Source organism: Neomonachus schauinslandi, chromosome 9, assembly GCF_002201575.2.
Source record: "Neomonachus schauinslandi chromosome 9, ASM220157v2, whole genome shotgun sequence".
Lineage (NCBI taxonomy): Eukaryota > Metazoa > Chordata > Mammalia > Carnivora > Phocidae > Neomonachus > Neomonachus schauinslandi.
In genome coordinates, this window is record NC_058411.1 from 24500743 (window position 1) to 24520025 (window position 19283).

Genomic DNA, 19283 nt, shown 5'->3' on the forward strand with positions numbered 1-19283 from the left:
AGTGGGCAGCTACAGGCAGGCAAGCCACATCTCTGTTATTCTCTGGGGCCTGCTGCAGGCCCCCTGCCAGACAGCTGAGGTCAAGGGAGAAAGAGCCAGGAGCTACAGACAGGGCCAGCCAGGGAGGACGTCCAGAGCTCCAGGACCGACAGACGGTGCTCATGCTCTTGTGCTGACTATCCCCGCCATCATTCTGGCCACGCTGTCGTCAGCGAAGTAGGGCCGTCCCTAACATGAGACTGGGCAGGGGAGTTGGGAGTCAGGGAGTTAGGAGGTGAGGAGATAGGAGGTGAGGAGAGTTAGGGAGTTAGGAGGTGAGGAGACTCTGGGGAGGGGATGAGGAAGCCCCTCAAACTTCACATTTTATTCTGTGAGTGGGAAACGTCGTCCTGAGTCATCCCCTCAGGGTGACAATCTGGTAAACTGAGCTTCAAGAGATAGGAGTCTCAGCAGAAGCTCTGGTGACAAGAAGGAAAGCTGAAGTAGCTGAGTCCAGACTGGTCAAGGGTGCCCAAGCCTCTGTGCCTGCAGGCCAAACGCATTTGGGGTAACCTTTCAGGGGTATGTGGATTTGCGTTCTGGGGTAGGGTAGACTGAATCAGTCCGTTAGGACGGATGGCATCGAGGGAGCTGATCCTACTCCACTAAAGCTCTGAATGGCTGAGGACAGAGCCAAGGATGTTAGTTGTCACTGTTTTCCTTCCCCACCAGAGCCAGGACAGCCGGCATGCTCCCTCACTTGCAGGTGCTGGGGCTGGGGCTGGAGCTGGGGCTGGAGCTGGGGCTGGGGCTGGGGCTGGGGCTGGGGCTGGGGCTATGTGGGTGCTGGTGCAGGTGTGGGTGTGGGTGTTAGCTTGGGTGGGCAGCACTGCCAGGCCCACCTGCAGCCCCTCAGCCTCATCTCTACACCCCAAGGGCAGCTGTGCACATTAAACCCTGGACTGCCAATGTTAGCCAGCAAGGTGTAAAGCCTCGAATGCAGCCTCAACCAGTGATGGCCAGGGAGCTGGTGGAAATGTGCGGACTGCCCCCCTAGGCAGGGAAAATCTAGGGTGCTTGTTCTACCCGACTCCCAGGGTAGTGAGAGTCGCTCCTTAACCTCTCCCTCTTACCTGCATCTTCTTTTGCATCCCACTTTCCCACCCTCTAGTGGTTTTTCCTAGGATCACCTTCAAAATAAGTGAATGCTGTGCAGACTCTTATCTTAGGGCCTGCTTGGGAGGTGGGGTGACCCAAACCAGGACAGTGGGGCTACCTGGGCCGGGCCCTGGGCTCTCTGACCTCAGAGACTGTGGAAGGGCAAGGACCTTGGGCACTCCCCAGCAGGGGACACTGAGCACTTAGGATGGAAGTGCCTGCCGGTGCAGGGGTTTGTTAACCTTTTAGTTTGTGGATGGCTGGGGCTCAGGGGTCTTCAGAGAGGGGCCGGGCAGCAGGGCAAGGGGTAGGAGGCCCCTGGGAGCAGCTGTTTACCGACTGGCGTGGAAGCGTTCCAGTGGCTTACCAAGCAGGACAGCTGTGCGAGGTGCTGGGTAATGACTCACCGGGCCAAGGGGAGGAGGCTTGCCCTGCTCCGGTGAGACTGCCCCCCACAGGTGTGCAGAATGTGCGAACTGGGATGCCTCTGAAGGCCGGGAGTGCAATGGTCCAGTGGGGGCCGGCTCTGGCTGGGAGGGAGCAGCTCGGGAGTTTTTTTCACTTACTCACCTTGTAGCTCTTCTTGGGCACAAACCCTAAACAGTGATGAGCCATGAAGACGAGGTTGATGAGGAAGTAGAGGAAGGAGAAGCAGCTATGCAGCCACAGGACCTTACTCCTGCCGGGAACCAGACACAGAAGGGGTGAGACCACCCTCTCCCATCCCAGGCAGTCTCCCCCTGCTGCCCTCCGGTACTTCCAGACACTTGGCCACCTTGGAAGGGGATGGCCATGGTAAGAAGGGTGGGGGGGCACGCCAGCTACCGCAGGTCAGCATTTACTGAGTGCTTACTATACGCCAGACCCAGGGTGGGACTAGATGCTTTCTGTACCTTTTCTCACCAGATTCTCACACCCTATGAGGCTGCTACTGTGGCTATCTTCATTTTATCCATAGGGAAATGAGGGCCAGAGGCAGAGGTCACTCCCGGCCATGGCAGCACTGGGAGGTGAGCCTGGGGCAGAGGACGCCCAGGGACTCACCACCACCATATTGGGCTGCTGGAGGCTCCAGCTCACGCTCCCACAGCTGCCAGGCAGCCCAAGTGGGGGGGCCATCAGCCCTCAGTGCCGAGGGATGGGGGGTCCTACTCGGGCCCCGAGGGAGGAGGGCCCAGCGGATTCGCTCTACCTCTCCTGGGACAGGAAGAGTGGTGGCACCAGGGCTTTGGGCTCGTACGATGCTGTCCCAAGGCATCTGGCCAAGAGGACTGTTCAGAAATAGGACCCACCTTATTTGGTGTTGTTTGAGAAGAGAAAGCTGCCTTGCTTCAAAATCTCTCCTCAACACTTGCCCCAGTGCCTGACATTTCACCGAATATTCCCTATCCAGCTAGGTGTCCTCGGAGGGGGCAAGTTTCTCTGGACTCTGAGGAACACTCCAGCTCTCTGCCAGTATGGACTTATGGATGTTGAAGGTCTTTCCTGCCCTATTAAAACTAACATCTTGTCGGGAAGGCGTAGGCACCTTACACCAGTGGCTGGCATGGGAGAAGCTGGTGAGCTCCGGGGTTGGCAGCACCAGGGGAGGGGCCACCTGGAAGGAGAGGTAAGAGGATGCCATAGCCCCATCCTGCTGATTTGGGAGCTTGATGGTTTGCAGGGTGCAGGGGGAAGTGGGGCAGGGATGGGTGAACCCCCACTCACACCTGCTGGACCTGCCCCTTCAGCTTTGTCAGGAAGTCGGCCACACGTGGCCAAGACACCCAGCGGGCCTATTTTCTCAGTGTGGACCGGCAGGGCCACATGTGGCTCAGTACACATTGACTGAGCCACCAGTTGGGTTGGCTGCTGCTGAAATCCACGAATCACGTCCAACGTTTGTTCCTCCCCTGCTTCCCCCCAGACTAGGAATGCAGCTCGGGGTGAGCGGGCACTGCCCCGGACCCAGGGCCAACTAACAGCAGAGGCGGGGCATGAAGCCGGGTCGCATGGGTCCTCAGCACCCCCACCTTCCCCCCGGGGGTATGGGAATTGGGTCTATGCGTTAGTCATTAGATGAGGGTTGACATGCACTATTTTTGGGCAGGAAAGAATAGCTCAAGCCTCTGCTTGCTACAGGGTCTTTGCCACTTGGGCGCTGGATGTAGTAAACCAACAGGACTGTCTTTCCAGGTCTTTGGAGTGGCCAGTTTGGGTGGTTCTACCTATTACAGATATGGGGACACTGAGGCACCAAGAGAATACAACTTCTGGCCTCCCGCTCAGTACATGGGTCCCAAGGAAACCAGGCCTTTCTTAGCAGCAAAGCAGTGCCCACGTTTTTGACCCACACACTGGACCTTCTCTCCCCACCAATGCCCAGCCAGTAGAACGGGAGGTAAGAGGATCAGGTACCTACTCTATGGAGACATTGACGATGGTGGTCCGACCAAAGTGGCTATTCCAATCTGGAAGAGAAGAAAGTGGCTGACCTCAAGGCTGGTTCCTTGATTGAGTGAGTCGAGGGGGCTGCTTGAATTCAAGGTTCCTGAATGCATGCCTGGGGTCTGGAGATGCTTGCCCATGTCCTGCCCTTCCTTCTCGTGCCCCAGAACTTGCCTCTAACTCCCAACAAAGCCAGCAGAGGCCTCTTCTTCTCCCTGGGACTACTGGTTGGGGCTCTACGGCTGTGACGTGAGACCAAGCCTTGGTGTGGCATCCCCAGTGCCCAACTGGAGCGTGGCAGACACCACCAGTAAGCGCTTACCGAAGGAGCCCAGGGCCCCACCATGAGGGGAGGGATGAAATCAGCAAGGCTGTTACCACTGGCAACAATCACAAGAATGTCACGTTGCCTCATTGGGACAGAATAAATCCTTCTGGCAAAGTGCATTAGTTTGTCGGTGTAGACACCTCTGAATGTTATGAAACGTGTCCAGAAATCCTGCATTAATATAACATATACATTATATACAATATATCATCACCAACACACTAGCTCTTAGGAAGAGAATTTGGAAAGACAGAAGTTGCTGACTCTGGTAACGGTATTTGGTGGCGCAGACATCGCGTGCTACCTTGAATTAACTGAAGTCTACCTCTGGCTGAGGAGAAACAGCCCTGTGAGGAAGCAGGGTACCACTGGCTGCCACCCGGGCATGGTGGGCGCTACACGACCCCACCTAGCTACACAGCCTCCAGCCCTGCCCCTCCTCACGTTGCTAAGTGAAATACCGGCTGTTATTCACTGAGCGCTCACTACGAGCCGGGCACCAGGCATGCATTCTCTCCCAATCCCCATGACAGTTGAGGACCCGATGCCCGGGGAGAGTGATCTGCTGCAGATAAGATGAAATAATTTGTGAGACTGGGCGAAGGTGTTTTCTGGGAAGCAGATGTGGGTCAAAGTTGGGGAACTAAGATTTTTCTGTCTTCGAAGCCCAAGCCCACAATGTCAGTCTGTCCAAAGGACTTGCCCTTTTATAACAAGCATAGCGAGACTTCCTAGGAGACCAATTTTGCACTTCTAGGGCTGTGTCTGGTCACCGTGCAGGTGGGGAGAGATCAAGTTCAGGGATCTCTGCCGTAGGTCACATGCCATAAAAAGGCCTTGCAAGCACCTGGCCAGGTGTAGCGCGGGGCTGCCGATGAAACTTCAGTTCCAGGCTGAATTACTACTGCACGCCTGCTGTACCAAGGTCCTGAGCCAACCTCGTGACGACGGACGTCTCTTCTCCAGTCTCCACGTGGGAGAACTGAAGTTTGGGTGGCCTCAGCTCACATCACTAATTTTGAGAAGTGGAATTCAATTTTGGATTTCTAGACTCGAGACCCATGCTCTATCCTGTCTCCCGGGCTGCCCCTCTGCTCTGGGGGCCCAGGGCCCCGGGTGCACTGAGCTCCGCCTACCCAGAACGGTTCCGGTGTAGTTGACAGGCAAGATGATACCCAAGGAGGGGATGCAGAGGATGAGCACAAAGATGATGAGGTGATACTGGAACATGATGTAGATGCGGGCATCATCTCCACACTTGCTGATCAGATCCTCGTTCCTGGAAGAGACACACAGAAAGGACATTCCTCAGGAGCCTGTGAGGCCACAGGTATACTGGAAGGAGGGCAAGGAAGAGAAGATTGTCACCCTATCCCCAAGTTTTTATTTTTAATTTTTTTTTAGAATGATCACCCTTTGTCTTAAAGCCTCTATCATGCCTGAAATGTATTTCACTGAACTTCATGGGCATATCCAAAGTCGAAGCTGTTACACACACACACGCTTGGGAATCCAGAGGCACTTTTGAAATCATGCAGTCATTCCATCTTTCCTTGCTTCGTGTTGAGTGCTTTCTATGGGGCGTGCACCAGACCAACCAGTAGTGATATGGAGAGGCATCCGATTTTTTTTAAGTTGTTTCTTTTAATTTGTTAATTAAAAGGGAATTCTTTTTTTTTTATTTATTGAAAGAGAGAGAATGAGAGAGAGAGAGAGAGCATGAGAGGGGGGAAGGTCAGAGGGAGAAGCAGACTCCCCGCTGAGCAGGGAACCCGATGCGGGACTCGATCCTGGGGCTCCAGGATCGTGACCTGAGCCGAAGGCAGCTGCTTAACCGACTGAGCCACCCAGACGCCCTAAAAGAGAATTCTTTTTTTTTTTTTTTAAGATTTATTTATTTGAGAGAGCAAGAATGAGAGAGAGAGAGAGTACATGACGGGGGGAGGGTTAGAGGGAGAAGCAGGCTCCTTGCTGAGCAGGGAGCCCAATGCGGGACTTGATCCAGGGACTCCAGGATCATGACCTGAGCCAAAGGCAGTCGCTTAACCAACTGAGCCACCCAGGCGCCCCCTAAAAGAGAATTCTTAAGGTCACAATGAGATATCACTCCACACGGCCAGATTGGCCAAAGTTAGAAAGACAACAACAAGTGCCGACGAGGGTCCGGGGGCACTGGGCGCTCTCCCCCACGCACGGGTACATACTCTGGCACCGCTGCTTTGGCAAACAGTTGGTATTATCTAAGGACACTGACTACATGCACAGCTTGTGACCCAGCAACTCCGCGCCTCGTTTTATTCCCAGTGGAAACACATGCACATGTATAACAAGAGACATGTATAAGAATCTCAGATGCATTATTTCTAACAGCCCCAAACAACCTAAATGTCTACCAAAGGTGGAAACGGACACAAGAATTGTGAGATACAGGGGCGCCCAGCTGGCTCAGTCAGTGGAGCGTGTGACTCTAGATCTTGGGGGTGTGAGTTGAGGCCACACATTGGGCACAGAGTCTACTTTAAAAAAAAGAGTGTGAGATACATATGTATATGTATATATGTGAGATCTATATGTAATGATATAGATATAGAATGAAATACTGTACAGAGATAAAAATGAAAGACCACAGCTGAACTTCACAAACACAATGTTGGGTGAAAGATCTAGGCACAAACAATACATACAAATGTTTCCATTCACAAAGTTCAAAAATAGGCGATACTGAACTATGGAGAGAGAAGTCAGGATACGGGTTGTCTTTGGAGAGGGGGAGGTAGGGGGAAGTGACAGGGGGTTGGGAGGGAGCAGGAGGGGGGCTCCTGGAGTGCTGGCAATTCTAATCCTTGATCTGCTTTGCTACAACTGAGCTGGACCTTGATTTTTGTGCGCTTGTCCATATGTGTGTTATACTTCAAAAAGAAATTTAAAAGCAACACACGCTTATTACAGAATTTTGGGGAAATACAAAGGAGAAGAAAATCATTCCCCTAGAATCTCATCCAACCTAAGATAATGACCATGAAGCATTTTGGTCCATTGCCTTTAGTTTTTTGTCGTTGTGCCGGTTGAATTTCGTGACTATAATATAAACAGCATTGGATGTATTGTTGTGTTGCTTAGGTTTTCATCTGAAGCCTTTTCTGACTGTTTCACGTTTTGTGTAAATGTTTTCATGGCTGCACAGTGGTAATGGTGATAGTGGCCTCCATTTCCAGGGCGCTGGTTCATACCCAGCACCAAGGTGGCCTCCCCACTCGGCTGGTGGACGTCCCAGGGTTTACTCACCCCTGCGCTCCGGTCAGGCTTGTAGGGAGTATGCAACTTCTAGCATCCAGTCCAGGATTCAGATTTATTTTTAAACAATACTATAAAGAGCATATCTTCAAGGCGTTTCAATAATCCCCATTTAGGGAATTATTTAGAGCTCTCGATTTTTTTTTTTTTTTTAACTGCAAGCCGTTAAAAGACTTCCTGCCCTGGACTTGAGAATTAAATCCCAAGAATGGGGTGGGTGGGAACTGGTGAGAAGGCGGGGTGCTGGGGAGCAGGAACGAAGGGAGAGTCCTGCTGCAGGCTTGGGTGCCAAGACCTGGTCACCTGACAGGAGTGAGCCTCAGACAGGGTGGGGCTGAGAGAGCCTCCAGTCTCAGGAGGGAGCCGAGACACCGACCCCCTGCCCGGAAGTTCCAGCCACCACCCTCCTCCTCACAACTAATTCTCCTCTTGGCTCTAGTCGCTTCCCTCCTGTTTCCTCTTTCAGGAGACCCACTGTATCCATTGTCCTCTCTCATCTTCGAATTCACAGCCACCTCTCTCCACATCTTGGAACTACCACCGGGCTCAAGGGCACACTGGCTACTCTGAAATACAAGAAACTCCTCAAGCCTCCATTCCCTGACCTGCTTCCCCTCAAGTTCCAGCCAACATCGTCACCTCCCTCCTCCCGCCCACCTCTTCCTCTGCCTCAACTTCACAGACACCTTACCCAGGAACCGTTCCCCCAACGGAGACCCAAATCACTGACGTCCACTGACGTGCACGCCCTCTTCGTGCTCTCATTGCACTCAACCAGGAGTTCAGAGCTCACAGGCTGCCCGCCACACCCTCGAGGCCTTCAGGGAGGCCAGCCCTAAAGATCACCGCCTCTTCCTCCTGCCCCTGCGACACTCTTTTTTGATCTTGCTTCCCGTTTTAGGTGACCGATCTGCTCCCACAATTTCAACTATGACCTTGTGCACCCATCTCCCAGGCCGCGCCCTCCTGCTCGGCCTTTCTCCAAAGCTTTAACGAACCCTGTTTTTCAATAGCTTGCTGGTCAACTCGCGGCTTTGCCCCAGCCATAATTCATCATTCCCCCAACTCCTCGTATCTCATCAGCATCTAACTAGTGGCGTCACCATCTTCCCCAGAAACCAGACTTGGATCACTCCTTTTCTTAACCAGTTGGAGACCAGATGGGAGGCCATCTGCCTCCTCCCTTGATCAGCACCCCCTCTCACCTGGACACTGGAAAACCCTCCTTAGGTGCTCACCTTGCCTCTGGACTTGCTCAACTGCCAGTCCCCCCCATACTCCTGCCTACAAACAGATTCTCACCCTGAGTATCCTGCTCAAAATTAGGAATTAGCTCTTTACTGCCTCTAGATCAAAGCCCAGGATTCTTAGCATGGCAGTCAAGATCCTAGCTGATTCTTCTAGCCCAATCTTTTAGCCTCTCTCTTGAGATGTATCCTTGTTTCTAGCCACACCAGACTGACCATTTCTGGATGCTTCGGCCCATCTCTGTCCCAAATCTTCACTCATGCAGTCCTTTCTTTGTGATGGGCCCTCCACTGGGCCTAGTGTGGAAATTCTTCCCATCTTTCAAGGCCTAGCTCAAAACTTGCTTCCCCTGAACCCCCTAGCTGGAATTAATTTCTTGTTCCCCCAAATGCCCTTTGTCCGGCAATAAAACTTCCCTATTATGAGTGAGTCTTGTTAACCTTTGCCTCTCCAACTAGACTGCTTGGGCATTGTGCCCGGGGACTCTGGCGTCCCTGTCCCTGCTCAGGGACTGAGCTGTCTCAGCGGTGTGAGGCTGTCTTCTAGACCCTGCTCCTAAAGGATGCAGGATGCACCGTGCAACGGCCAGCCATCTTCCCTTCCCGGATGATGTGCTCCCAATGGAGGAGCCTTTGGGTGGAGTCAGGTAGGGGGAAGAGGATCCTCACCCAGACACACACACTGCGCACACTGACCTCCCCTGACCTGCAGGTCCGGGCACGCACACCTGAACAGCTGCACGCAGATTTGCGCCAATGTAGCGATGTGCCTCTTTTATTTCATATTTGCATGCACACCACAGAGTCACCTACCACCCGAAGTCTTGTATTTGGCACTTATGCTTCTCTCCTGCAACACGGACACATTCTTCCCCACCCTGAATACACCCATCGACGTGTCAGCAGATGGCAGAGAAGATCCAGAAAGTCAGCCTCAAGCTACTCAGGACTGAGGATATGGTCAGCTCAGACAGGCGCAGGTGCCCTGGGATTCCTTCCCTCTCACCCCTGCAAAGGGCTGGCTAACGTGCCACCCTGCCCCTGCCCAGCATTCATGACTTTGCTAAACCTAGGAACCTAGAGCCAGCCCGGACAGCCTCCTGAGGTCACCAGCTCCAAATGATCATACACCCTAGTGGTCATTTTAAAAAAAAAACAAAACACTTTTTTTTTTTCAGTAAATGCTTGTTTAAAGGAAAAAAAAGGTAAGATTCCCTAACACTGTTGACAAGGATCGCATCTCCGGAGGAGGGCTGGAGGTGGACTTTCATATTTCTCTGAATGAAAACATATTTAATGTGAGCTTGTGCATGTCTTAAAAATTACCAAAGCAAAACCAGAGAAGGTGCCAAGAGATAAACCATTTCCCCTCCACTTCCCCTGCGTGTGGCTAAGCTCCCCAGACCACATACAAACTAGCTGTATCACTTCCGGTGGACCCTGATGAATGATGAAGGTAGACTGGGGTGGGGGGTGGGGGTTGGGGGCAAGGCCACAGGGACTCCCCCATCAGCAGGGTTGCAGCTCAGACACCAGAGGCTCACGGTCCTAAGTCCAGCTCAGGGTTCCCAGGGCCCAGGCACAGTGCCCTTGCCCCCCTCAGCAGGTCTGGAGAAAGAGAGGCGCCCTGAGGTGGCTCATGGGGGTGAGGTGGGGTCTTGGGAAAATGGAGGAAGGCTCCCAGCCAGGACCTTGACTGGTGGGCGTGCAGGAGGAAGTTCTAGGAGCCTCTGCCAAGAAAGCAAGTTAGCAGGCCCAGTCCGGCCCCTTGCTGCAGGTGGCCTCGGATGGGCCGCGAGGCTGCACCCTAACGCAGGCACCAGGCAAGAAAGGGCCCTGGAGGAGGGGCTTGGAAGATGGGCAGGGCAGGACAGATGGGGGATATTTAGGGAGTGCCCAGGAATGTGCAGGGCTATGAGGTGGCGGCAGAGCCGTGTACAGAGGCACGAGTGTGCGTGTGTGTGTGTGCACGTGAAAGCATGCACACACACACCGTGGGGGCATGGAGAGCTGGAAGAGCCCTGGAAGGTGCCCAGCTGAAGTGGGGCGGAATCAGGAGCGGGAAGTCAGAATGCTGAAGTGTGGGGGAATCAGGAGAAACAGGTGACCTGGGGTCTGTCTCCCTGCCAACTGGGGTCCGGCCCTAAAGAGATCCAGGAGGTGGGGTGGGCAAGGGGCTGTCCCTCTGTTATCAAGGCTGAGCCCTTCTGCCCGCTGTGTTCTTTCCCATTTCAGTATGATGAAGGATGCTCACAGAAATAAAGCAGAGAGCACTGCAGGAAGAACTTTTTTCCTAGGGTGGAGTTCATAAAAGTGTTTTTGTACGCGTGACTAAGTGGTGCCTTCCTGAGGGCTGTGGGCTATGTCCAGTTCCCATCTCCCCCTCCCCACCGGAACCCCAGAGGGCCTGCTCTGCCTGGGCAGGGCTGAAGTGGTCAGGGGGAGTGGGGGTGGGGCACAGAACTCAGGTCCAGCCCCAGACCTGCGGGGCAGGAGGCTCCACCCCCATCTTCCCCCAAGTAAGGCAGCTGCCAGCACAAGCTCAGAAAGTTCAGGCACAAAGGGGCGCCTGCATAGTGGCTCAGTCAGTTTAAGTGTCTGCCTTCTGCTCAGGTCATGATCCTGGGGGCCTGGGATCAAGCTCGAGCTCCGCATCGGGCTCCCTGCTGCCACTCCCCCTGCCCCTGCCCCTGCCCCTGCTCTTGCTCGTGTTCTCTCTCTGACAAATAAGAAATAAAATCTTAAAAAAAAAAGTTGAAAAAAAAAAAAGAAAGTTCAGGCACTTACTTCATAGTGACTGTGTTGAAGAACCAGGAATAGAAGCCCTGGGGAGAAAGGAGAGAACATGTGAGAAAATCCAGCCCCAGGCCTGCCCTCCAGCTGAGTGAACCCAGGCAGCATCCATAGGGGTCTCCTTCCTGGCAAGAGATGGCAGCGAGAAAGAGTTCAGATTCTGGAAGGAAGTGGGCTCCAACTGGAATCTGTGGTGACTGTCCAGGAAGAAGTCTCCCCAGAAGTGAGCTGTGAGTTCACATTCCTGCCATGTGGCATCCTGTTACAGGAAATGGGGGCTTTGTGGGCCTTGGACCAGACGGAGAGAAGGGATCCTTTTTGTGCGGTGGACATCGGCTGCTTTCTGTCTGTCCCTCGTTGCTTCCTTCTGGAAATGCCCGCCACCCCATGCATATGGCCTGGTGGGCTGTCCATGAAGTAGGGGTCTGCCACCAGTGGTCAGTTGGTCAATGGGAGCATGACCCAAGTGGGGCCAATCAAAATTCTCTTAGGGGGATTGATGGGGATCTCGGGAGAGGGAGTCTCTCTCCACCTGAGCTCCTGCACCTTGGTGAACACCATGGAGCCTGCAGGGGCTTGGTGGCATCTTCGATGCCACAGGCAGGCGCTTGTCTGAGAAAAATAGCCTGCTCAGAGGACAGAGGGCTGGAGGGGGGATCCTGGTGTTATCTCTGGACTCCCTGGATCTCCCTGTACCCAAGGCAGCCACTTCTCTTTAATTTCCCCTGACTCAAGCCACATATTACCTAGTTTGAGCTGGGTTTCTTCTCTTTTTTTTTTTTTTTTAAAGATTTTATTTATTTATTTGAGAGAGAGAATGAGATAGAGAGAGAGCATGAGAGGGGGGAGGGTCAGAGGGAGAAGCAGACTCCCTGCTGAGCAGGGAGCCCGATGCGGGACTCGATCCCGGGACTCCAGGATCATGACCTGAGCCGAAGGCAGTCGCCCAACCAACTGAGCCACCCAGGCGCCCTGGGTTTCTTCTCTTACATCTGAGAGTCCTGCCGATTATGTCTTTCTCTCAGGGTCTTGCTGTCTGGTTTCTGGGTGGTAGGGAAGGGCAGCCTCAGTGGTGGAGGGGTGGGAGGCCTAGAGAGGTCGTGTGCTTGGGAAGAGTGTGCATGAGGATAGGCTGGGGCCCATGGCCCTAAAAGCTGCCAGATCTGGTAGCTGGTTAAATTGCCCTGGTGTGTGCTTCCTTCTGGGATTCTGCAGGATTTAGCAAAATCTGGGAAAAGGCTGCAATTCTTGATTGACCCCATTTGATCACAAGCACATCAGTGAAACAGGCAGGCCCACCTGGCTGACATTCCCTGGCACCACACTGATTGGGGAAGGGGTATTGCCCAAAAGGAAGCGATGGGGAGTCAGGCAAGCAAGAAACAGAAGGAAGTTCTTTGCTTCCTTCCCTGGATTGGGGTTGCCTAATAAGTCAGATGTCCACCTCAGGGGGGGACCATTTCCCCAGTTCTGTCCTGGGGAACTAAGATAAAGACACTCTCTAAAAAAGGGTAGGGGGGGGAGTGGCTCAGTCAGTTAAGCGTCAGACTCTTGATTTTGGCTCAGGTCATGATCTTGGGGTCGTCAGATCGAGCCCCATGTCGGGCTCTGCGCTGGGCGTGGAGCCTGCTTAGGGTTCTCTCTCTCTCCCTCTCCCTCTGCCCCCCCCCCCAAAAATAATAAATAAAATCAGGACAGATGCCCAGGTATGAGTCAAAGCAAAGAAGGAGAATAACTTACTGGTGGCACTGACTGGGAATGTCCCCAGGGAAGGAGTGAATTGCTAAGTAAGAGTTGGGCAGAGTCTGACCACCCTTCCCTGCCAGGGAGGGGCTTTCTCCACCACCCACCTTTGGGCAAATGGGTGTGATTTATTTAGGGAGCAAGTAGGTTTGCTGACAGTCCCTAGTGGTTGTGCACAGTGGAGGACACACCTTCCTGGGAACCCCTTCCACCCCCTCTACGGCAGGTGCCAAGGGGGATAACACACAGGGCAAGCATGCGCCCTGGAATTCCCACAGGACAGGACTGTCCATCAAAGGGCAGAGTGTGGCCTCCATACCATGACAACTGCACAGACCCGGATGTGCCGCGAGCCTGTGTGGACTACCTCTCTCTGGGCTCACAGACAACAGACCCCCCAAGGCCCCCCCACCGCATGTACATCACAGCTACGAAAGGCATAAACCATTCAGCAAACTTAGCAGCTGAATAGCAGGCCGGAGAAGGGATGCCACGTGCCCTCTTGCCTCACCCCTGCAGGCGACGGCCACAAGCAACCAGGGGCTAGCTTGGGGTACAAGGCCTGTGACAGTGGTCAGTTCATTGCACCTCTCTTGGTGGCCCCACCCTCCTCATTCCCACCACGGGGGGTAATGACCCGTCTGCTGTCCCCAGGCCCCTCGGGCTGGCTGAGGTCCCGGGATTGCGGCTGGGGCGCTCCAGGGGCCACTCCCCGCCTCCCACTCTCCCTGCCTGCCTCATTTCCAGCTCTGCAGGGTGACTGCCCACTGCCGCCCTCATGATGTCTCAGATCTTTTTTAAATAAATGATCTTTGTGCCATTGTACAAAAAAGCCCCAACCAAAGTAATGTTTCTGAAAATAAAGCTGAGGACCACCTTGTAAGGCAGGTGTGACTGTCCTTATTCTATGGAGAAACCCTGAGACACAAACTGGTCTGCAGCTCACCACACAGCTTGGGGCAGATCGTGGCAGGTAGCGGGACCAGGTCTCTTGGAAGGATGATAGGGGAAGGAAAATGGTTCTACTCACTCACTGCCTCCAACAAATACCTATCAGATGCTAATTACACGGCAGGCTGGCCTGGGTGCGGGGACAGTGGCGGGCAAGACCTGGTCAGACGCACGGGACCGATTGGGTAGATGAGGGATTGTTACCCACTGGGTTAAGAGTTCTGAAGAAAAGGAATGCACATTCCGTGCGCAGAGGACAAAAGATCCGGTCCCGCGTGGGGTGGATGGGGCTCCTGGGGCAGTGGTGCGGGGGCTGAAATCTGAACGAAGGGTCAGTGTGTTAGCCCTGAGCGGGGACCACTGCAGAGGAAGACAGGGAAGAGCAGGTGAAAGGCCCTGTGGAGGAAAGGAGGTGGCACTTTTGAGGATCTAAAAGGTGGCCGATGTGGCCAGGGATGGGGACTTGGGAGGAGAAGGACAGACTGGACAGGTTGGCGGGAGACCAAGCACGAGGCCACGCAAGGCAACTGCGCTTTATTCCAAGAGCACTAGGAAGCCAGTGAAGGTTTACACAGGGGAATGTGTGTCCCCGCTCATGGGGATCGCTCCGAATGCAGGTGGGAAATGGGTGGGGCAGGACATAAGTGTGGACATAGAGATTCGTTAGAGGCCACTCTGGTCATCCAACAAGAGACCAGCGGGGGCCTGGACTGGGGGGCGGGGGGAGAGGAACAAGACTGGGAAGGTGACAGCAATATAACTCGGTAATGGACTGGCTGTGCCTGGGGGCCTGGGCCACACCAAGGGGATGCACCTGGGTGGGTGGTGGGCAGAGTCTGAGACCAGGGATTGAGGAACAGGTGGGTAGACGGACAGCGTGGCATGTTTCGGACATATTGAATCCCAAATGCCTTTACAATATCCACGGGGAGATATTCTGAAGGCCATTGGATAAATGTGCCTGGAGCCCAGAGGGAAGTTTAGTTGGAGACGGAAATTTAGGAAGGGTCTGTGGAGAGGTGGCAGTTGAGGTCGTGAGTGTGGGTGACACTGCCCAGGAGCATGAGGAGGAGGTCTGGGACCCACTGAGGGAAACTCCAGCTGTGGAGGAGGAGCCTGCAGAGGGGACAGAGAGGAACAGATGGAGTGGCAGAAGGGAAGCCCAGAGAGTGTGGTGTCACAGAAGCAACTGGAAGGGCCTGTTCAGGAGGGGAAGATGGTCTATAAGGCCGGATGTTTCTGAGAAATCAGATGCGATGAGAACTCAGGAAAGTCCATCGGATTTCATGGCGTGGGACAACTGATGAGCTGTCTGGGTGGGATGGAGGGACGGAAGCCACACTGCAGGGGTTGAGGAGTGAGGGGGAAAGTGGAGAGCGCAGGTGCAGACGGCTCTTCCAGTTTCGCCGCGATGGGGCAGAGGGACACAGGCAGCTGTGGGCTGTGTCGGGGCCCACGACCGTCCCTGACACCCTCTGCAACACTCCAGCTCCGTCCCATTACTGTGGCCTGCCTTCTTTGCCCCTTTTGGAATTCATGCACTGACCACCGTCCTGTGTGCATCTGTCTGGGTGTCTCTCAGACAGGGAGAAAGTCCCATGAAGCAGGACTTGGTCCATTTTGTTCACTGTCCAGTCCCCAGACCAGCAGTGGCCCTCAGCAGGTGCACCAGGGCAACTGGCTGAGCAAATGAACAAGCTCGCGTGGAGTACTGGCATCCGACAGGGACGAGAAGGAAGAGAAGACCGGGCTCCATGGAGCGGGATGGAGGAGGCTGAGGGAATCCCTGCCTCATGTGAGGAATCTCCTATGTGAAGTAGGAGGTGAGTCCTTGGCTCAGAGTGGGGCTTGGGCAGGACGCGGGCTGTGACGAGGGTTGAGGATTTGAGAAGAGCAGGAAAATTAGTTTTAAAAATCCCTCTAAAATAATAGAATTAACTAACTCTTACTTGGAGGTAGGAATGGTGAATAGCTCCAGCTTTCCAATGGGGAAACGGGGCGTGGCAAGGCTGAGGAATTTGTCCAAGGTCACATGGCCAGGCCGGGTGTCGCTGGCTGCAAAGCCCCTGAGTGTGAGCATGCTCCTTTCGGCACACGGCTGGGCTCCAGGCCAGGAACCCTCTGGGCCCAGGCCCACCCCAGCACTCACCTTGTCCTTGTGCTCCATCTCCAGAGAAATATCCGAGGGAGATGTCTTCTCACTCTGCTCCCCATAGATCAGTGAGGTCAAGCTGCAGCCAGGAAAAGCAGTGAGCAGGGAGGCAGAAAAGGAGAGAAAAGGCCTCAGGCTTGCTGTCCCTCTGGCTCCCAGGCCGAGAGCTGCGGTACCCTCCTGTCCAGGACCTGAGCACACAGCTCTGGGGACAGACAGTAATCACCCCTGTTGCCAGGTGCCCAATGTATCTTGGGAGTCACGGGATCCAGAAAGTCTGAGATCTGAGAAAAAAGTGGCCTTGTGCCCAGAGATGACTGCCCTTCCCCACCAAGTTCTCTTTCTGCGAGGAGGGCCAGCGCAGGGGCAGGAGTGGGTGCCCAGAGGACACCTGTTGGGTCCCGGTTATGGCGGCACATCCCCCGAGGAGGCAAGCCGCTCGCTCCTCCTGACCCCCAGCCCCCCCCTCACCTGTCATTGTGTATCAGCAGAGCCAGGCGCCCGTAGTCCCACGCAGCTTTCCGGAGGAAGGAGTAAACCAAAATGATGACCTACAGGCCAGGGAAGGGGATGTGGGGATATGTCTTCTGCTTGGCTGGCCCCTGCATCCCCATGGGGGAGGCCCTGTCCCTCAGGTTCCCAGGGGCTCCCTGGGCTCCCCAACAAGGTGGCTAGCTCTGTTAGGGTAAAGGCCATGCCTTTTTCAACTCTGGATGCCCAGTGCCCAGCAGCTTCCTGGCACAGAGTGGATTCTCAGAATTTGCTGAATAAAGGCATTGGTGTCATGCTTGGAACTATCCGATAAGAACATTCCTTGAAGGGGCGCCTGGGCGGCTCTGTCAGTTAAGCATCTGCCTTTGGCTCAGGTCATGATCTCAATGTCTTGGGATGGAGCCCCACATCGGGCTCCCTGCTCAGCGGGGAGTCTGCTTCTCTCTTTCCCTCTGCCCCTCCCCCTGCTTTTGCTCTCTCTCTCAAATAAATAAATATTAAAAAAAAAAAAAGAAAGAAAAAGAAAAAGAAAAAAAAGAACATTCCTTGAAGAAATCAGCAAGGGGAGAGAGAAGGGAGGCTCAAGGGCTCCGGCCAGGTGGGCTTCTGGACAAAGGCGCGGGGAAAGGAGTCTTAGGAATTCTGCCTATTCCTGCAGTCCCCTCTTCCCGGGCTGCCCTGGACACGACTGACATTCGGGGAGTCCCCACCACTACGGCTGGCATGCGTTTGGAGAGCCGAGGCCCCTGCTGCATCACTTGCGCCCCTCCAAGGCCTCACTGCCCAGCGCGGAGCCCAGGACTTACCACCCACAAGAAGATGTTGATGAATAGCACGGTGGGGATGCCCCCAAAGGGCTGCCCCTGCAGGACGGTGCTCCGGGATTGGAAGCATTCGTTCGTTGTCATGTTCCGAGTCTCTTCCATCACGCTCAGGCTGCGCGGCGGGACGGCCATCCTGGGAGCTCCCTGGTGACAAAGGAACGCTCAGGTCAGACAAAAGAGACCCTCTCACTCTGTAATCGCAGAAGCCTGCCGGGGAGATGGGGCGGGGCGCACTGCGTGTCCATTGCCAGCCAGTAACAGGTCAGGGTGGGAGGCTCAGCCCTGAGATGGCACACAGCCTTATCCCATAAGACAGCAGCTTCCCCAAACCCAGAGCCACGATGGCAGAAGAGCCCAGATCCCCGTTTGCTCCCTTTACTGAAAGAGTCCTCAAATGCATCTCCAAATGGATCTTCTTATTCATACCTTTGTGAAGCTTTTCTTGCATAGAAATGAACAAACTTCACAAAGGTGGGTAGGACCCCAGAGTGAGAGTATTCAGTCTGGAGAACAGAACTGCATTCATGGGACGCCTGTGCAGACAGGGTCAACATCCTATGATTCTCCGATCCAGTTCCCAGGAAAGGAAGGTTCCTAAGACTAAATGAGGTAAAGCAGGAGGGTACCTGGCACAGAGCAGTGACTCAGTAAATGTCACTGTCTTAATGTCGAACTTGAGCCAGGGAGATCGGCATCTGCCCAGGGGCCTGAGCCAATCCGGTGAGGGCTCAGGGTCATGGGCTTCAGTATTCTCCAGACTTGGAGAAGAGTGAGAAGCCCTGATGAAAACGGGAAGTGACTCGTAGCTGCTTGAAGTTATCTGCAAAGTTGTTCTGGTTTTTAAGATCATTCGTTTTGGCTCCAGACCTCATATCACCCTAGGAGCTCTTCACTCCAATTCAAGAAAAGCAGGCTCATTCTTTCCTTCCTTCCTTCCTTCCTTCATTCAACAAGTATTACTAAATGCACCAGACTGATGCTGGTGGATGCATCGCTGAACGTATTAAAGGGATCACTCTGATCCTTGGTTTGAGAATAAATGGGGGTGGGCCAAGCAGAGAAGTAAAATCGGACAGGTCAGTTAGGAGGAAATTGTAGCAATCCAGGCAAGAGGTAACCACAGCCAGGACTGGGATGGAAACAGAGGAGGTGGTGAGAAGTGCTCAGATTTTGGAAGTATTTTGAAGGTGAAGCCAAGATTTGCTGATAGAATGGATGGTGGGGGGTAGGGTGTAAAAGAGAGGAGTCCAGGGTGACTCTGAAGTTTCCGGGCCCAGCAACTGGAAGAGGGGAGGTGCCGTTATGAGGTGCGACAGCCAAGAAGTGCAGGGTGGGGGTGGTCAGGAGCCCGGTGCGGGACATGCTAAGTGGACATGCCAGGTGGGTGGCTGGATATGAGTCTGCAGCTCAGAGGAGAGTCAGGAGACATAGATGTGAGCATCACCAGCAGACAGAGGACTCCTAGGGGGGTAGGACTGGATCACCGAAGGAGTGAGCACAGAGTGAGGCTCAAGGTCTGAGCCTCGGGATGCTCCAGCGCAGACAGCTGGGGCAGGTGAGGAGGACACAGGAAAGGGACTAGAAGAGCAGCCGGTGAGGAAAGAAGAACAGCAGGAGAGGGTGGTGTCCTGGAAGCTAAGGAAGTGTCTCCAGGAGAAGGGAGGGACCGAGTAAGATGACAACTGAGGATTAGCCACAGTTAAAGCAACAAGGAGGTTTAGTGGGTGGCCAGACCGGAACAGGTGCGAGAAAGAAGGATGCCGGCGGATTTGGAGCCAGTGGGCGTGAACGATTCCTTTGGAAAGGAACCAGAGTTTGGAAGTGGTTAGGATGGGAGAAGTAGCAGAACATGGTATGCCAGTGGGAACGGTCCAGTAGAACATTAAAAGCTGGTG

At 54.1% G+C, this 19283-nt stretch overlaps 1 protein-coding gene across 1 annotated transcript in view; it reads right to left on the reverse strand.

The window, feature by feature from the left end:
- The window catches only part of TMEM63C (transmembrane protein 63C), a 34264-nt gene extending 16744 nt beyond the window's left edge, over positions 1–17520 (reverse strand). Inside the window, exons 1-7 of the mRNA XM_021679591.1 lie at positions 17371–17520; positions 16544–16623; positions 16070–16151; positions 11221–11258; positions 5029–5171; positions 3539–3587; positions 1708–1816 (exon numbers count right to left, since the gene is read on the reverse strand). Of these exons, the coding sequence (XP_021535266.1) occupies positions 1708–1816; positions 3539–3587; positions 5029–5171; positions 11221–11258; positions 16070–16151; positions 16544–16623; positions 17371–17520 (651 nt within the window). The remainder of the gene's footprint in view (positions 1–1707; positions 1817–3538; positions 3588–5028; positions 5172–11220; positions 11259–16069; positions 16152–16543; positions 16624–17370) is intronic.
- Between the last annotated feature and the right edge of the window lie 1763 nt (positions 17521–19283).